This window comes from Heloderma suspectum, chromosome 1, assembly GCF_057233095.1.
Source record: "Heloderma suspectum isolate Gila_16-S chromosome 1, 16-S_ref, whole genome shotgun sequence".
Taxonomy (NCBI): Eukaryota; Metazoa; Chordata; class Lepidosauria; order Squamata; family Helodermatidae; genus Heloderma; species Heloderma suspectum.
Window position 1 is genome coordinate 188,948,527 of NC_139458.1, and position 15,531 is coordinate 188,964,057.

Genomic DNA, 15,531 nt, shown 5'->3' on the forward strand with positions numbered 1-15,531 from the left:
ATTTCAATTCAATGGCCCAGTTCATACATAATTACGAAGTATGGGTTAAACAACCAATAGTTAGTCAGGGTCATGCCAGAGCAAGCAAGCTGTTTTCTGCAAGCTTGCTGCTTCTGCTTTGCATCCGGTTTCATCAATAACCCAGGAACAATCTGTCTTGAACCCAGAACTCCATGTTATTGAGGGACAAACAACCCAGACTTTGAATCAATGGTTTGTTAGGTTATAATGGGTTTGCACATCACAGCAAACAACTCAGGAATGGAACACTCCTGGGTTGTTGATGTAACCAGATGCAAAATGGAAGCTGCGAATCTGGGGGAGACAACACATTCACTCCATTTCATTACCCCCTAGCCCTGAAACAGTCAGGGGCAAATTTAGCAGCATAGAAAAGCTCCTTCCACTGGCTACATACTATAACTACAGGGATCTCCAAAATAGGAACACAAGCAGTCATTAGTAGCAAAGGCACGGCCCACTGGGAAGAATGTCAGGCTAGGACAAAGGAAGGGCCATATTCAAATCCTCAGTAGCACTGAGTTAGTAACTCTCTTTCTCTCTCTCTCTCTCGTAAATCCACCTCACAAGGGTGTTGCAAGGATTAAAAAAAAGGGTGTTGCAAGGATACACCACACTGAGCCAATGTGGTGTAGTGGCAAGAGTGTTGGACTAAGAGCTGGGAGATCCGGGTTCTAGTCCCCACTCGGCCATGGAAGCTCACTGGGTGACTTTGGGCCGGTCACAGACTCTCAGCCCAACCCACCTCACAGGGTTGTTGTTGTGAGGATAAAATGGAGGAGGAGGAGGAGGACGGTAATGTAAGCCGCCTTGGGTTCCTTGCAAGATGAAAAAAGGCGGGGTATAAATGCAATAGATAGATAGACAGATAGATAAAGATAAAATGGCAGAGGGAGGGTAGAATAAAAAGTTGTAATAACATTAACACCTAACTTTACATATTTTAATATTAATGGCTAAAATCCAATCTTACTTAAAGTAGACCCATCAAATGAATGGGACTTAACTTGGTCATGGCTAACTTAAGTCCCATTCCTTTCCATGGTTCTACTCTAAATAAGCTTTACATTGGATTTTACCCATAGTCATGGGGGGGGGGGGTTGTAACCAGTATAAAACCTATTGATTATTATCTTCTGTGTTAATCTCATAATATTAATACTTGGAGGGAGCAATCCTACAGCCCCTAGACAGTGCCTGGGGGGCCATAGGATACTCTGGATTCCCTGCTCTGAGGTTGGAGACAGTACTCCGGTCCCCTGCCCCCTCATAGCTGGTGCAGGAAGAACAGCACTGGCTGCTCTCCAAGGTTGGCTATTTGACCTCACAGCAGGGGGGAAGGGTGCATTCTGGACTCAGAGCAGGGGAGAAGGGTGCATTCAGAGTAGGGGAGAAGGGTGCATTCAGGGAGGGTAAGAGACTGGAGAGGCCAGGATACAAGCTGAGGCCTCTCCAACCTCCTTCCCTCCCCCTCTGACGTGTCCCAGCTAGATGGGAAAGAAAGCCCATCTAGTACAAAATGAGGGTGGGAGGACAGGGAGGCGAAGATCACCTCTGTCACTCCTCCCGTTGACCATAACCCTCTACAACAGGATTGTGCCCTAAGATACAGCATAAAATTTTAAATATGCAAAATTTAAAACAATTTAAATAGCTAAAAACAATTTCAATAAAATACTAGACCTGTTCAAACAGCTGGCATAAATGCCCCATCATATCTATGTGCCAAATCTATATTCGAAGGCAGGGGTGGAGACTGTGACTGCAGTTCCCATCAACCTTAGCCAGCATAGACAATGGTGAGGGATGATGGGAGTTGCAGTCCAACATCTGGAAGGCCGCACATTCTCTACGCCTGGTCAAAGACCTTCCTCTTGCAAACCCTCCCATATATAATTAAGGGCCACTTCACACTAACTACTTTATCACCTGAGAATGTAGGCTGAATTCAACTGGGCTGACATGGAAACCAACCTACAGTGATTGTTCTGTTCACTGTAGTCAGATGGTGATATGTCATCAAACCCACACTGATCCTGTCGGTGATCAAGCATGCAGCAGTCTTACTGAAATCATGCCACGCTACCAAAAAACTCAACAATGCCAAACAGATGAGTAATACCCTGAGCCCATAAGCATTTATTTGTGCATATGCATACTCAGACTAATTGAGTTCAATGAGATAAATGGCTATAAGTTTTCAGCCTAAGAAATCGTAGTTGATCAATCATATGAATTTTACTTGATTGCCTGATTAAATCTGAATATGCAAAAAAAATAGTGCTAAAGAAAAATATATGCTTCTTTTGTTTTCAGATGATGCATGCATGCATGCATCACAGCAAATGTAATCTTAGATGAGGCATTCCCTGTTCTATCAAGCACACAGAGGGAGAATGCTTCTTAAGGTGGTACTTGCCATCTGCAGTTTAGATAAATACTACTAGTACTGAAATACTCCAACATTTGAAAGCATTAAACCAAATAGTCAATTAAATTCTGCAGCTGTGCTTATTTGAGACATAAATGTCCAACTGATTTTAATGGAAGTTTACTTCAAACTTAGCATTGTTAGGACTGAAAATGCAATCCAGAGAAGGGAAGATTGTTAAATCCCCTTAAAAATAAATGGGATTTAAATAAAGTTGTTCTGATTTCAATTGAAATTGGAACCACCTAACTTCCTCTGGATCACATAACATGGTGATAAAAACTGAGTCTTAAGCTGGCATTTTTATGAAGTATTGCATAAGAGGCCTGCTGAATCAGAACCCAGCATTCTGTTCACACAGTGGCCAACCAGCTGCATGTGGGAAGTCCACAAGCAGGACATGAATGTAAAAGCATCCTCCTGCTTACATTCCCCAACAACTGGCAAAAATAGGCATACTCCCTCTGGTACTGGAGGCAGCATACAGCCATCATAGTAGTAGCCACTGATAGCCTTATCCTCCATAAATTTGTCTAATCCCCTTTTAAAGCCATCCAATTTGGTGGCCATCACTACATCTTGTGGTAGCAAATTCTGTACTGTAGTTTAACTATGTGCTCTGTGAAGTACATCTTTGATCTGTCCAGAATCTCCTACTATTTAGTTTCGTGGGACAACCTATTTCTATTCCGAGAGAATTTTTTTATCCACTTTCTCCACATCATGCATGATTTTGTACAGCTCTATCGTGTTTCCCCATATTCACCTTTTTTCTAAGCTAAACAGTTTTAGATGATGTAGCCTTTCCTCATAGGCGAGTTGCTCCAGTCCTGTGATCATTTTAGTTACCCTTTCTCAACTCTACAATATCCTTTTTGGAGTGTGGAGACCAACACTGTGAACAGTATTCCAAGTGTGATCACATCATAGATTTGTATATGGGCAGTATGATGTTCAATTCCTTTCCTAATTATGGCCAACATGGAAGTCGCATTTTTCACAGCAGCTGCACTCTGGGTTGACATTTTTGAAGAGCTATCCTGTTAACTTTTAGATACGGTCAAGAAAATGATGATGAATGTGTGTTTGGAAATGGGAGAACTACAAACAAGGGTAATGATTTTACTTATACTTTCCCCTTGTTTGTAGTTCTCCGACTTACAAATGCACATTGCCATTTTACTATAACTTATCTAAAACTAACAAATCCCCAGCAGTGATGTATTCTGTAATACGTCAGAAAAAGACCAGCTAAAACAGTGTTCTTATCACCATATTATGCACATAATCTAATTTTAAAAGGAAAAATTTATCTTGTAATCGAGCCTCAAAAGAAATACTTGACTTCACTTATCCGGGTTGCAACACGTTAGACGACGGAACACGCAAACACAAAATCCACACACAATGGAGCTGGGATTACTTTTTAAACAGAAGGGTCGCTCCGCCCACGCCAATTCGCCGGCGGCAAACTGCATCAAAAGCACTTACATCACCTTGAAAAGCCCACTACAGCCAATGGGATCCCGTTCACAAAGGAGGGGGATTTATTGGAGGATAATTTTAAATGGATTTGTACCTAAAGCGACGTCGTCGCTCACAGCTAAACCAGAAAGAAACTGTCAGACCCAATGCTCCAGCAAAGCCACAGGAAAGTCAGCTGGCGCTCCTGCAGCACAACAAAAGCGTGCACCTTATCAAGGCATAGCCACCCCCACATAACCATATACCAGCCTTCCCCAACCCCGATGCCTTGCAGATGTGTTGTACTACAGCTCCCAGCATTTTGCTGGCTGGGGGATGCTGGGACCTGTAGCCCATCAGGGTTGGGGAAGGCTGCCATTACACCCCAAACATGCATTTTGCTGGCTGGGGGATGCTGGGACCTGTAGCCCATCAGGGTCGGGGAAGGCTGCCATTTCGCCCCAAACATGCCACCCATACCCGTAAGGTATGAAGCGGCTCCAGGCAGATTTCATCACCTGACAAATACAAAGTCGCCGTCCCAAACCAGGACCCCCAAAGTATGGCTCAGTCAGAGGCACCAGGATGAGGGCCCCCTCTTCGTGCCTTCTTCCCGCTGGGGTCGCTTCACTTTTGAGAGCCCCGCTGGATATTCTTGCCCCAGGAGTTTGCAGGCGGCTTTCCCAGTCCCCATTTCCCCGGAGCAGCTGCCTGCTTTCCAAGGCGAACCAGACACACGGCGTGGCGCAGGGAAACGCGAGGCGGCTTACCCGCTGCAAAGCGGTGCTAGAGCTGGGCGGGGAACGGGGGGAGAGAAGCGCCTCTCCCTTGTTTACCTGCCTTGCCCTACTACGGGGGCTGCAGCAACGGGAGGGCACACAGGACGGGCATCTCCGGCCCTCGGTGCCGCCGCCGTCGCCTCACCGGGAGCAGCTCGCGTGGGATTGAACCGGCTGTGTATGAGCTCACCGCAGAGGCGGGACTGCCCGGCAAAGCCCGCCCCGCGGCGAAGGCGAAGCGCCCACTCAAGATGGCGGCGGACGGCGCCGGGGCGCTTTCCTGGGGCGCAGCAGCAGCAAAAACAGCGGCCCGCTCCTGCAGTCCGCGCAGTCTGGAGATTCCCGCCACGCCGCAACGTGCCTTCCTTTTGCTCCAGCCACCTTCCCCTTTTATGTTATACCAGCCCAGCCCTATGGATGTTTACTCGGAAGTAACCCCTACTTCGTCCAGTGGGGCTTATTCCCACGGGAGAGGGCATCGGTTTACAGTCTTAGGCGATACGTTCGCTTACCTGGGAGTAAATCCCATAGATTGCGCTATTACACTGGGTTGTAGCCAATGTTAGACCTCCTTAGAGTAGGCCAGTTGAAATGAATGGGGCAAGTTAGACTACCACTGCATACAACACTTAGGTTGACGTTGTATTTGGCAAGATTTTGTGTTACCTAGGTTCCTCTACTGCGCTTCCCCTTTACCTCTCTCCTCCTGTATCCCACTTTTTCGTTCCCGATCCCCATCCCCCTTCCATATTTAGCCTTTTCTTTTTATTCTGTAGCTGCCTGTTCTGGTAGGGATGGAAGGACGAGAGATGGATGGGTATGAGGGCATACGCTGCAACAACTATCCTTTTTCAGGAACAACCTGTTCTGGAATCTGATACCTATTTTCTGTTGAATTACCCCTCTCTGCTTTTGTCGCCCGCCCCCCAACTGGGGATACTGTATCTTTAGGAGTTTTGACAGTGTTAACTGTTTCTTGATGCATGGAAGGAAGGTGCACAGGGGTGACCTGTTTTCCACCTGGCTATCGTCTAAAGTGTTGCTACTAATTTAGGAGGGCTGGGCCTCCCCATCCCCGGCTTTTCTTTCTCTGTTGCTGGGCTAAGGAGTAATTGTAGTTCCCCATATCTGACCCTCACCTTCTTCACTCTGTGTGCCTTAGTTTGCAGAATAAACCCTGGGCGTGGGCAGAGGATTCTTTCTCTGAAATGCATCATCGAAAGTGCAGCCACTTTGGCAGCCCTTTTTAGAGCTGAAAAAGCAAGATATAATCTTGACGGATAAAACACAAAGAAGGGTGCCAAGGTGTGGCAGCAAACATGATACTAGTTAAATTGGGAACTGGGCACCCACGTGAGAGGAAGAGCAACTTCATATTTGCCCATGACTGAGAAAACTGGCCAGTAGTTTCAGGAACTGAAACCTTATCTCGGGCAGCAGCGGAAGACAAACCAATCACTTCAGTGAGCATCTGCAACAATCTTTAAATGAATGGAATGGCATATTTATACTACTTTTATACTGCTTAATGCTCTAAAAGTTCTTGCTGTTCACAACACAAATATAAAATGTATAAAAACCAATATAAAATGGTGTAAGAATATAAAATAAAAATATTACAACGAAGACAATAATGGGTAGGGATAATAAAATGTCATATGACATGGAAGGAACACTAGTCTCTCTGACTGAATTGGCTGGTGGTGATGAGGAATTCCTTCAAACCTACCTTCATGGATTAACTAGGTATGCTGAGTGACCAAATATAAACATCTGTTGAAGTGAATCTAGTCCAGCCTTCCCCAACAAGATGCTCTCCAGATTTTTTGGATTATACCCCCTATCATCCCTAATCATTGGTACTGCTAGCTGGGGCTGATAGAAACGGTAGCCGAAAATACCTGGAGACATCAGATTGGGATTAGTCCATAAGACTTGTTTTTTGCTGCAGTGCAGAATGTCTGTTGCTCTCTGAAAGCCATTAGACATGTAAACATTATGAGCACATTACCTGCAATTTAGCAACCATATATAAAATACATTATTTTACCATTATTGGTCATCTGTCCCCACCCCCGGATATCCAGGGTTGTCCCCAGCATTGGGCGGTAGGTGGCCCCCTCAGGTGGCAGATATTGAGCTCCAGCAAATTGCCAGCTATTTGAGTGCATTTTTAACCATGAATGAGATGGTCCATTTGGATTTCACACTTCAAGATCCAAATTATCTTGGATCTAACCTGTGGTTTTCAGTATAGCTACATTGGTCAGTGATTCTGATGTTGAGGTTTGAGTAAAAGGCACCACCTAGCCTTGAGCTAGCAAATTTCATCCTTACTTTCCCAATGAAAGTTTATTCAAGAGGCATGTCAAAGAATATACCTTTCAAATGTTGCTCAGCATTAGAGGAACCTTGTATTCATTTTTACATGTGCTGTCTGACCTCACTATATTTCAAAATTCCATTTGCTCATAATACAGGAGAAATCCCTAAATAGGAGCTGGTTGAAATCCAATATCCTAAGATTCATTTTTAGGGGATCATTCCCATAGAGGAAACTGTTAAGTAGGAACCAGCCTGCAGGTCTAATTAAAAATCCACATTGTTACAATGCATCAATCAATAGCAGTTTGTTCATTAACTTTAGGCTTGCAGCACAGTCAGAGAAAAATAGGCATGCTAAAGTCCCACTGAAGTCACCAAAACCAAAGTGTTTTTAACTAGGCACTTAGGGTTGCATCCAATGTTAGTCTAACTTAAGTCCCATTCACTTTAATAGGTCTACTTTACATAGGACTAAGATTGGATGCAACCCTTAGATCACATTGAATTTAGTGAAACGGGCATGCCTGATGTTTTTAGGATTGCATATAGGTTGCTATAAAAAGAAAAACAATATATGGATTCCATATATAAAATCAACGTCTTAAATGAAGAAACATATTTTTGAAATGCAGGTGTGTATGTGTGTGTGGTACTTAAAATCGAAGTATAACCAATCCCAATTGACTTGGACTATCAATGCTGGCAGCGCAGTTTGTATGCAGTCTCGATGCAGCATGTGGGTCCACATAGCCTTTTGTGCATGGGGGACTTTAAATCTGGAAGCAGGCTTGTGTGTGGAAATCACCCTTGCAGGATCAGGCCAAATAATTCTAAGGCAGAAGGGTCATCAACCCTCCTTTTATATGTCCCAAATGCAATCACAGCTCCATCTGACAAACATTTGCTACAATTCTATTTTTTATTGTTGCTTTGGATAGACAGAAGTTTTTATTTGTCATCTGGTTTCTCACAATTTGAGTCACAGTGATTCCATACAAATACTCTAAGATATGCATGTTAATAATCCAAAGCAAAGTCAAATAAAAACAATCTTATTTACAAAATGGGCATGTTGTACACCTGTGCAACCTTACAAAAGAAGGTGTGGGGGTATGCATTACATATTAAAAATGTTCGCTCACTAAGTTCACAATCCATTTGATCCCTTCACTCATATAAAATGCAATCCATAGAGTTTGTTGAACTTTTGCCTTTTTCAAAACCTCGGTCCTAAACTCATTCATTTGCGAGTTCCATTGATAAATCACATAACTTGCCTCAATAAACATGCTAAAAATTGCAGTCTGCCAAATCCTACAAAAATGTTAGATGTGAGCAAATGTTAGACAGCAAAAGAGTTGAGAGATTTCATTCAGTAAGTAGTATTTTATATTTGAAATTGTTGGGGAAGGACAAGATCTAAGATCTTTCTTTTTTATAACAGCTACTTTTACATTTAAAAAATGGTTTTAAAATGTATTAATGGTGCAATCCTACACATGTATACTCAAAAGTAAGTCCCATTGAGTTCAGTGGACCTTACTCCTGGGTAAGTAGATATAGGACTGTGGCCTAAGGCACCACGGAGAAGAAGCTGTTTCATTGTGCATAGTTAAATAAATACTTATTCTAATATATCTATCATACAATGATATATTAAACTTAAAAAATGCTGTATTTTAATATATCTGATGAAATAAAAAGTGTTATACTTTACACCACCCAAACAAGTCCTATTATTTTTTCTTCTTTGAAGTATTTTCGGCCACTATTTAACATATACACTTTGAGAAAGATTCTTATATGAAAGTGCTTAAAATATTATCCTCTGAGGAAGAGAGAAGCTCTAGTTTCTTTGCTTCACTCTCTGAAGGCCACACTACATTTTAAATGCTAAGGCTTTGGTTAGAATTTTAGATAATATTGCACTGGAATTAATTTGCCAATGGCACAGTCAACTGACAGAGTAAAATAGAAGTTGAATCTCAAGGCTTTCAGAATACCACAGGAATGGAAGTTGTTTATAAGACACCGGTAGGTTTTAACTGTGCATGTTCTGTCCTTCCATTATTTGTCTGCCTTTCCCCAGTGGTGTAAAGGAGTCAGGGCCCTTGGGGTCAAAGCACTGAGACTTTCTGATGAGCAGGGATGATGACATGTAATATCCCCCTCAGGCCTCCCTGTTCTCTCTGAGCTTAGCTGCAATCCTCAGGCTAGATGGGGGAAGAAATGGATTTTCCCAGTGACAATATATTCTTGCAAGTGATCCCTCTTGTAATGTAAAGACTTTTGGTCTTGATTGGGCAATTAAGACCCCTTACCTTTACAAAAGGCCTGCTCCTGCTGGAGATGTACTGGAACTGGGCTGCTGATACGGCTCAGCACTGCTGCCTACATTTTGGACTCTCCTTGGGGGGTGGCTATGGGGACTATCAGGATGAGCACCTGCACTCCCAAATGTACCACTACGCTACGGCCTTTTCCACACCTGGCTCTTCATGCATGCCTGTTCCTCACTGTCCAGTTTTCCATGACTGGCTGAACAACGTTGCCGTATAACTTCACGCACTCAAGGGCTAATCCATTGGTAGGAAAGAGTGAATAATGCAACGAGAGGGCCACTGACTGATAAATCAGGTTGTGTTTTTACCTCTACCTCTGGCATTTCTACCGTGAAGACTCTATTCTATTGCATAACCAAGTTCCTTGGTTGACCTCTAGTCAATAGAAGCTCTAACAGCAATTGCAGTGAACTCAGAGTTCCTCTAGGCAGTCTTCACTTGACTGCAGAACAATGGAATTGTATCTTAAACATCTTAAATTAAATGCACAGCTTCTGCAGCAATTTTGTTTTTGTTTTGTTTGTTTTTTAAAAACTCCACAGTATAACACTTTGTACTTCATTTGTTTATCAGAAAGCTTAAATGTTCCAGTTCCAGCAACAAAATGTAAGTAATAATTTAATCTTTTACAGCCCGTTGGGTTTTTTTTAATAAAATATCACACATACACACAAGGGTTAACTGGACTGAAACTGGAACTATTAATACTGCATATATGTCAGGGTTGTTAAGTGCATAGGAAAAGAGGAACAGTCCACTGAGAAATCCATTATTATTGCTGTGTGCATGATTCTGAAAACTGTTGCAACATGTTGCTGTACTGATGTCTGCGCAAACCCCCCTCAAACGAGCTCTGATCTTACAACAAGATCTGTATGGGTTGAATCTTTGGATCCCTGAATGTATTCATCTGTAAGGATTTCACTACAAGAGTGAGCTGATGGAATGTACCCCTTATGGCCCAAGCCAACCAGCAAAAGCTTTTGTTTTAATCAAAAAAGTCATTTAAAAAGCTTCATACATGTATACACGGCCTGAAATTGCAAAGCTATTTTTCTTCTTTTCTACATACTAAGCTCCGTCTAGCTTTGTTTGTCATTATTGGGAATGCATACAGTCTAAAATCAAGGTGCGATCTTGGCTGGTAAGGCCACTCACACGGAGCACCATTGTGAATATTTTGGAATTCCTTTTCAGTTTCCCCAAAGATATGTTTACTTTTTTATGTGCATCTCTAAAGAGGTATTGTTCTAACAGTCCCTTCACAACTCAAGTTTGGATAATGTTATATTACACATTTGGATTCGTCAGCCTTCCCAGTTCTTCCATCATGAAAGCACTAGAAAGGTCATCCTGTGACCTCCAATTTGCATACTAATATAGGCCAGACAACACAGGGCAGATCCTTGAAAGCCATCTTCACAGCTTACTTCCATTGGTAGTCATTTTATGTATCAGGGGTATTCCAGTCAAGAACCATAGTTTTCTCAAGGGTTCTGTTATTTCTCATCATATATCCATATCAGCAAGTAAAGTGAATTGGTTGTAAAATGGTAAATGCATTTACAACTGTCATGATGCCAAAAGTATGATCCACCCCACCCCACAGTAAAACCTAGAAGTCCTTTCTTACAGTTTTTCAGATGTGGAAAATCCTTGAAAGTAATTACATTTTGCCATACGATCAGAACTTAAATGCTGTTCAGCTGTTTTGCATTTAAACTGAAAACTAAGTGAAAGCTTGTTACACGTCAATGGAATGTGTCCTGCCATCAGACATTTCCTCCTTGTATCTGGATGCTGGATTAACAGCTGCCACAGAAAGGGGGAAAAAGGTGTCTTGAGCACCCAAGACCAAAATTTAAAAAGCATCAATCGTTAAAACAAAGCAAAACAACAGTTTAACTGTACCATCAAAGATATGGAAGCTCAGAGGAGAGATGTTAGCCGAAAGCCAGAGAGTCCTATTAGCATCCCTTGTTGCCTACATACACTAAAGGCACAATCCTATGCATATTTAGACAGAAAAAGGTCCTAAAACTCCCAGCATTCCCCAGCCAGCATGGCCGGCTGGCAAATGCTGAGCACTGTAGGACTTTTTCCTGTCTAAACATGCATAGGATTGTGCCTTAACTAATTTTTGAATATTTGTCTTGCGTAGTTCAAAGCAGAGAGCTTTTCAGTAACCCACTTCACAGAATAAACCAGGAACTGTGGGAATCACCTGCTCCCCACAGAGGAAAAGTCTAATAGCATGACTATTAGCAAAACTGGAGCTTTAACCTCCGAGGTTACAATGTTCTATTCTGGCATCCTAATGCAATGGAGTGGATGTGCTGCTGCCATGGCTGTGCTGCACACAGCTCTTTTTTTAAAAAGATAAACCCCCACCGACCCAGCTGCTTTGCTTGAAGGGAGAACAGGAGGGGTGGGGGGATGGGACTGAATTCAGTCCACTGCCCCACTCTGGAAATATCCATCAGCAGGGATTTTAGTGGTTCTTCATGCACAACCCTTCTGGGATTGGAGGGACGACGACTGTGCACACCGTATCTAGTTGTGCACGTGAACCTTCATCCCGCTAGATCTGCTTGCTTGGAAGCCAAGGCTTCGTGTGCATACTGCCCTGGATTGTTGCATAGGAACTTTCTGTGGATTTGTGGAATGTTATACCAACTCTAACACTGACATTCTTTTGGTCTTTGAAAGGCTAAAATCCATGACAGATTTAACAGATTGCCTGAGAAAATAAGAATGTCATCCAATTACCCCACCTCTTTCCAGAGACGGAATGTATTAATTGTTGTGTCACATCATTTTTCAGTAATCAAACTGGTCAGATCCAATTTGATCAGCAATCTCACGCAGATTGCAGTTTGAAAAAGTGAACTATGCGCCATATTTAGCATGCACAGAAATGGGGAAAGGTGTCTCCTATGGGAGGTACCCCGAAGGAAGTTATGCTTCAGACTTGAGCTTTGTAAAATATTACCGCCCAGGCTCCCAGACAGAGGGCTCCTAGCACTTCTAATCAGAAGCCATTGAGCGGCTGTTCTATCTTTTTCTCCTTAATGGGATTTTCTGCAATAAGAGAAGAAACAGAAGAAGCAGTGGGAAAACATGGGAGGGTTATAAGTGGAAGATGACCATGTCTGGATGCCCCTTCCCCAAATAAAACTCAGTGAATGAGGCAGGGTGATTGCAACTGGAATGATGAACTTGCTCTTAGTGATGTTGATGACAAAACTATGGGCAGGAATGGACTCCACATGTGATAGGTATGAATATGCCTTTCAAGGTAAGACTAACACCCCCCACCTAGATCTGAAGTACCTTATTAGAAGCAAGTTCTAATGATTTAGACAGACTTAATTCTAAGAAGTTGGGGAAAAGGTGATAGCTTGGAAACAACAGGTGTATAGGCTATGGTGGAAATCTAAAGCAACCGCTTCAATCTCACCGAATTAAATCAGAATAAAGAGGAAATAACTTGATCTGGATTCTGCCAGCTTGAAAAATTGTACGTGGGTGGGATTTGTGTTCAAATGTGCTATAGGAGAGGGAGAGAAAGCCTTCTGCCAACACTGAATGCACAGAGACGTTCCAGAGAAGTTTGAGAACGGCAGTCATCCCAAAAGAGATCAGAAGCCCACTTCACCTCGGAATAGGCGGAAGTGGTGGAGCACCTCTTTCTCTGCGGCTGGATCCACCTAAACGGAAGAAAGAAAAAGACTTCACATTAATATTTTAAAACATTTTTATTAATTGAAGATTATACTCAAGCTATCCCTTTAAAATGGGTCAAACTACTAATTTTAATATACTTCTATTATTCACTTGAAATATTTTATGTCTTAGTTATATGTGACTGATAAAAGCTTACAACTATGACAGTTTGAAATGCCTACAAGATTATTTTATTTATTTATCATTTCTGAACAATACAGACAGTCAAATGGGTTTGCAGGCTTTTCAAGCACCACAAAAACTACCCCCCAAAATTGACCAAAGGTCATGGTGGCAAAGAAAAAATAAACAAACATCTGCGTTGGTGAGGAAGTACACTTTCCTCATAGTACTTTCAGGCCTCAGAACTACTTTCTTCTCCCAATCTAATTTTAATGAAAATGGAAGTTACACTACAACATTAATGTTCTGAAAACTTTATCCAAAGCCTGTCCTTTTCCTGTGTGTACCTTAAACACATAATATTTATCAAATATTGTAGGGTTCCTTTCTGCAAAGTATCAACTAAAATTCTAGGCTCTAAAGGACAAGCTAGACTTTGCCTTTCAACTTTTATTCTTGTTTTGAAAACGTATAATTGTCTTTCAAATTATTTCTGTTCAACAATAATTTCACGCAGCCAGTTTACCAAGATTACCACTCTGGTCTTTTTCTGTGTTTAAACTAGGGATGTACGAAAGTCACTTACCTGTTCGTGGATTATGCTGATGCTGGGGGGGAGGCGCTCCGTCCCTTCCCCCCCCCCGAATCCCGGCCGGCTGGCTCCGCTCCGCAGGGATTCTGCGGAGCCGCCGGCCGGCTCCACCAGCGGCCGGACATCCGGCTGCTGGCTAGCAGGGATGCAAATGGCGGCGGCCGTAGCCGCCGCCGTTTGCGTCCCTGCAGTCAGCCGTGATAGGCTACGTAAATGTTTACGTAGCCTATCACAGCTGATTAAAAAAAACAACGTGCGTACGCAAATGGGCGCCACCATGGGCGCCGCCATTTGCATAAGCGCGTTTTTTTGTTTTGTTTTTTAATCAGCCGTGATAGGCTATGTAAAGATTTACGTAGCCTATCATGGTGTTTTTTAAAATTTAGCCGTGATAGGCTACGTAAACCTTTACGTAGCCTATCATGTTTTTTTGTTTTTGTTTTTTTTAAAACTTGGAAATGGCGGCAGTGGCAGCCGGTCGGAAGACCGGCGGCTGTAGCCGCCGCCGCCAGGAAGATCCGGCCCCGGTAAGTCCTGTCCCGGGGGGGGTGGGCCGTTCCGCCACCGATTTCGGGGGGCCGAATGCGCTGGCATTCGGCCTCCCCGAGATCCGTGGCGGAACTTTCGTACATCCCTAGTTTAAACAGTGAACCCTTGGCTCTAGCAAAGGTATTTATTTAATATCACTCTTTCATATCAATTTCAAAAGTGGTTAACAAACTAAAAATAAACTTCCCCCTCTCTCTCTGACCTATGTAAAAATAATATAATCTAAATAAACCAAACAGTAAGAACAAAAAATAGTAACAATCAGTACAGCAGCAAATCCTGCACAAAAAGAGCTTTTGCGCATTTTTTTGAAAGTTAGCAGAAAGGAAGCTGAATGGATCTCTCCTGATAGGGAGTTCCACAACAGTGGGCCAGTACAGAATAGTCCCTGCTCCTAGTGGAGGCTAATGTAGCCTCTTCATAGGATGAAATTCTAAACAGGGTCTTTTCAGAAGAGCTTAATTGCCTGGTGAAGGGCTCATATACAAAAAGATATTCCTTGAGGTCATCAGGATCCAATGCAATTAGGGCTTTAAAAGGTAAACCCAGAACTTTGAATTTGGTCCCAAATAATGAATTGGCAGCCAGTGTAGATGCTTCAGATACAAAGTATATATGTCAATACTGTTAACAGCTGGGCTGCTGTGTTCAGTACTAGCTAAAGTTTCCAAACCGTCTTAGAAGGCAATGTTCTAATATACCATTTCTGACCACTCTTTTCATGTGCTTGCTGGCGTAGAAGGTACCACAGCCTTGTATTTAAGCCCTAGCCCGGTAGCCCTAGGCGATCAGGAACTCCGTGCCGGCAAGCTGGCCGAGGAGGGATGGAGCACACCATTCCTCCTCTGTGCCCAGCATAGAAACCAAGTGGGCTGCTAGGGGAGGAAAGCCCCCTCCTCTCCACCTAGCATAGAAATGCAGCTCTCCAACCCTCCTCTGCCAGCCTCAACAGGGCAGTAACTTTTGTGGTTTTGTTTACAAGGTTGAACTACCACAAGGGATATTTTGTTTTGTTTTTGCCATGGACATTCATTGTATGAATGCTCTAACATTTTGCATAAATCTAAGAAACTGATTGAACAAAGTAGTAGTGCATGGTTCTGTGAGACTGTCAGCACATTCACATAACCAAAAATCTCACCGTGAAAGATTTATCCTGTACACTTCACCTCAACTGCA

At 42.8% G+C, this 15,531-nt stretch overlaps 2 protein-coding genes across 21 annotated transcripts in view; both read right to left on the minus strand.

Moving 5' to 3' along the window:
- Nucleotides 1-4,894, minus strand: part of GPR155 (G protein-coupled receptor 155) — a 59,850-nt gene extending 54,956 nt beyond the window's left edge. For 4 of the 5 annotated variants that reach the window (XM_084813198.1, XM_084813170.1, XM_084813189.1 and 1 more), the window contains exon 1: nucleotides 4,753-4,894. The gene's annotated coding sequence lies outside the window, so the exon portion shown is untranslated. Of the gene's footprint in view, nucleotides 1-4,686 lie in introns of all 5 variants that reach the window. The other variant, XM_084813181.1, reaches the window with a different exon arrangement.
- Nucleotides 4,895-4,951: 57 nt separating this feature from the next.
- Nucleotides 4,952-15,531, minus strand: part of WIPF1 (WAS/WASL interacting protein family member 1) — a 92,402-nt gene continuing 81,822 nt past the window's right edge. For all 16 annotated transcript variants that reach the window (XM_084813322.1, XM_084813258.1, XM_084813314.1 and 13 more), the window contains one exon: nucleotides 4,952-13,072. In XM_084813322.1, coding sequence (XP_084669448.1) covers nucleotides 13,017-13,072 — 56 coding nt within the window. In that variant the 3' untranslated portion in view covers nucleotides 4,952-13,016. The remainder of the gene's footprint in view (nucleotides 13,073-15,531) is intronic.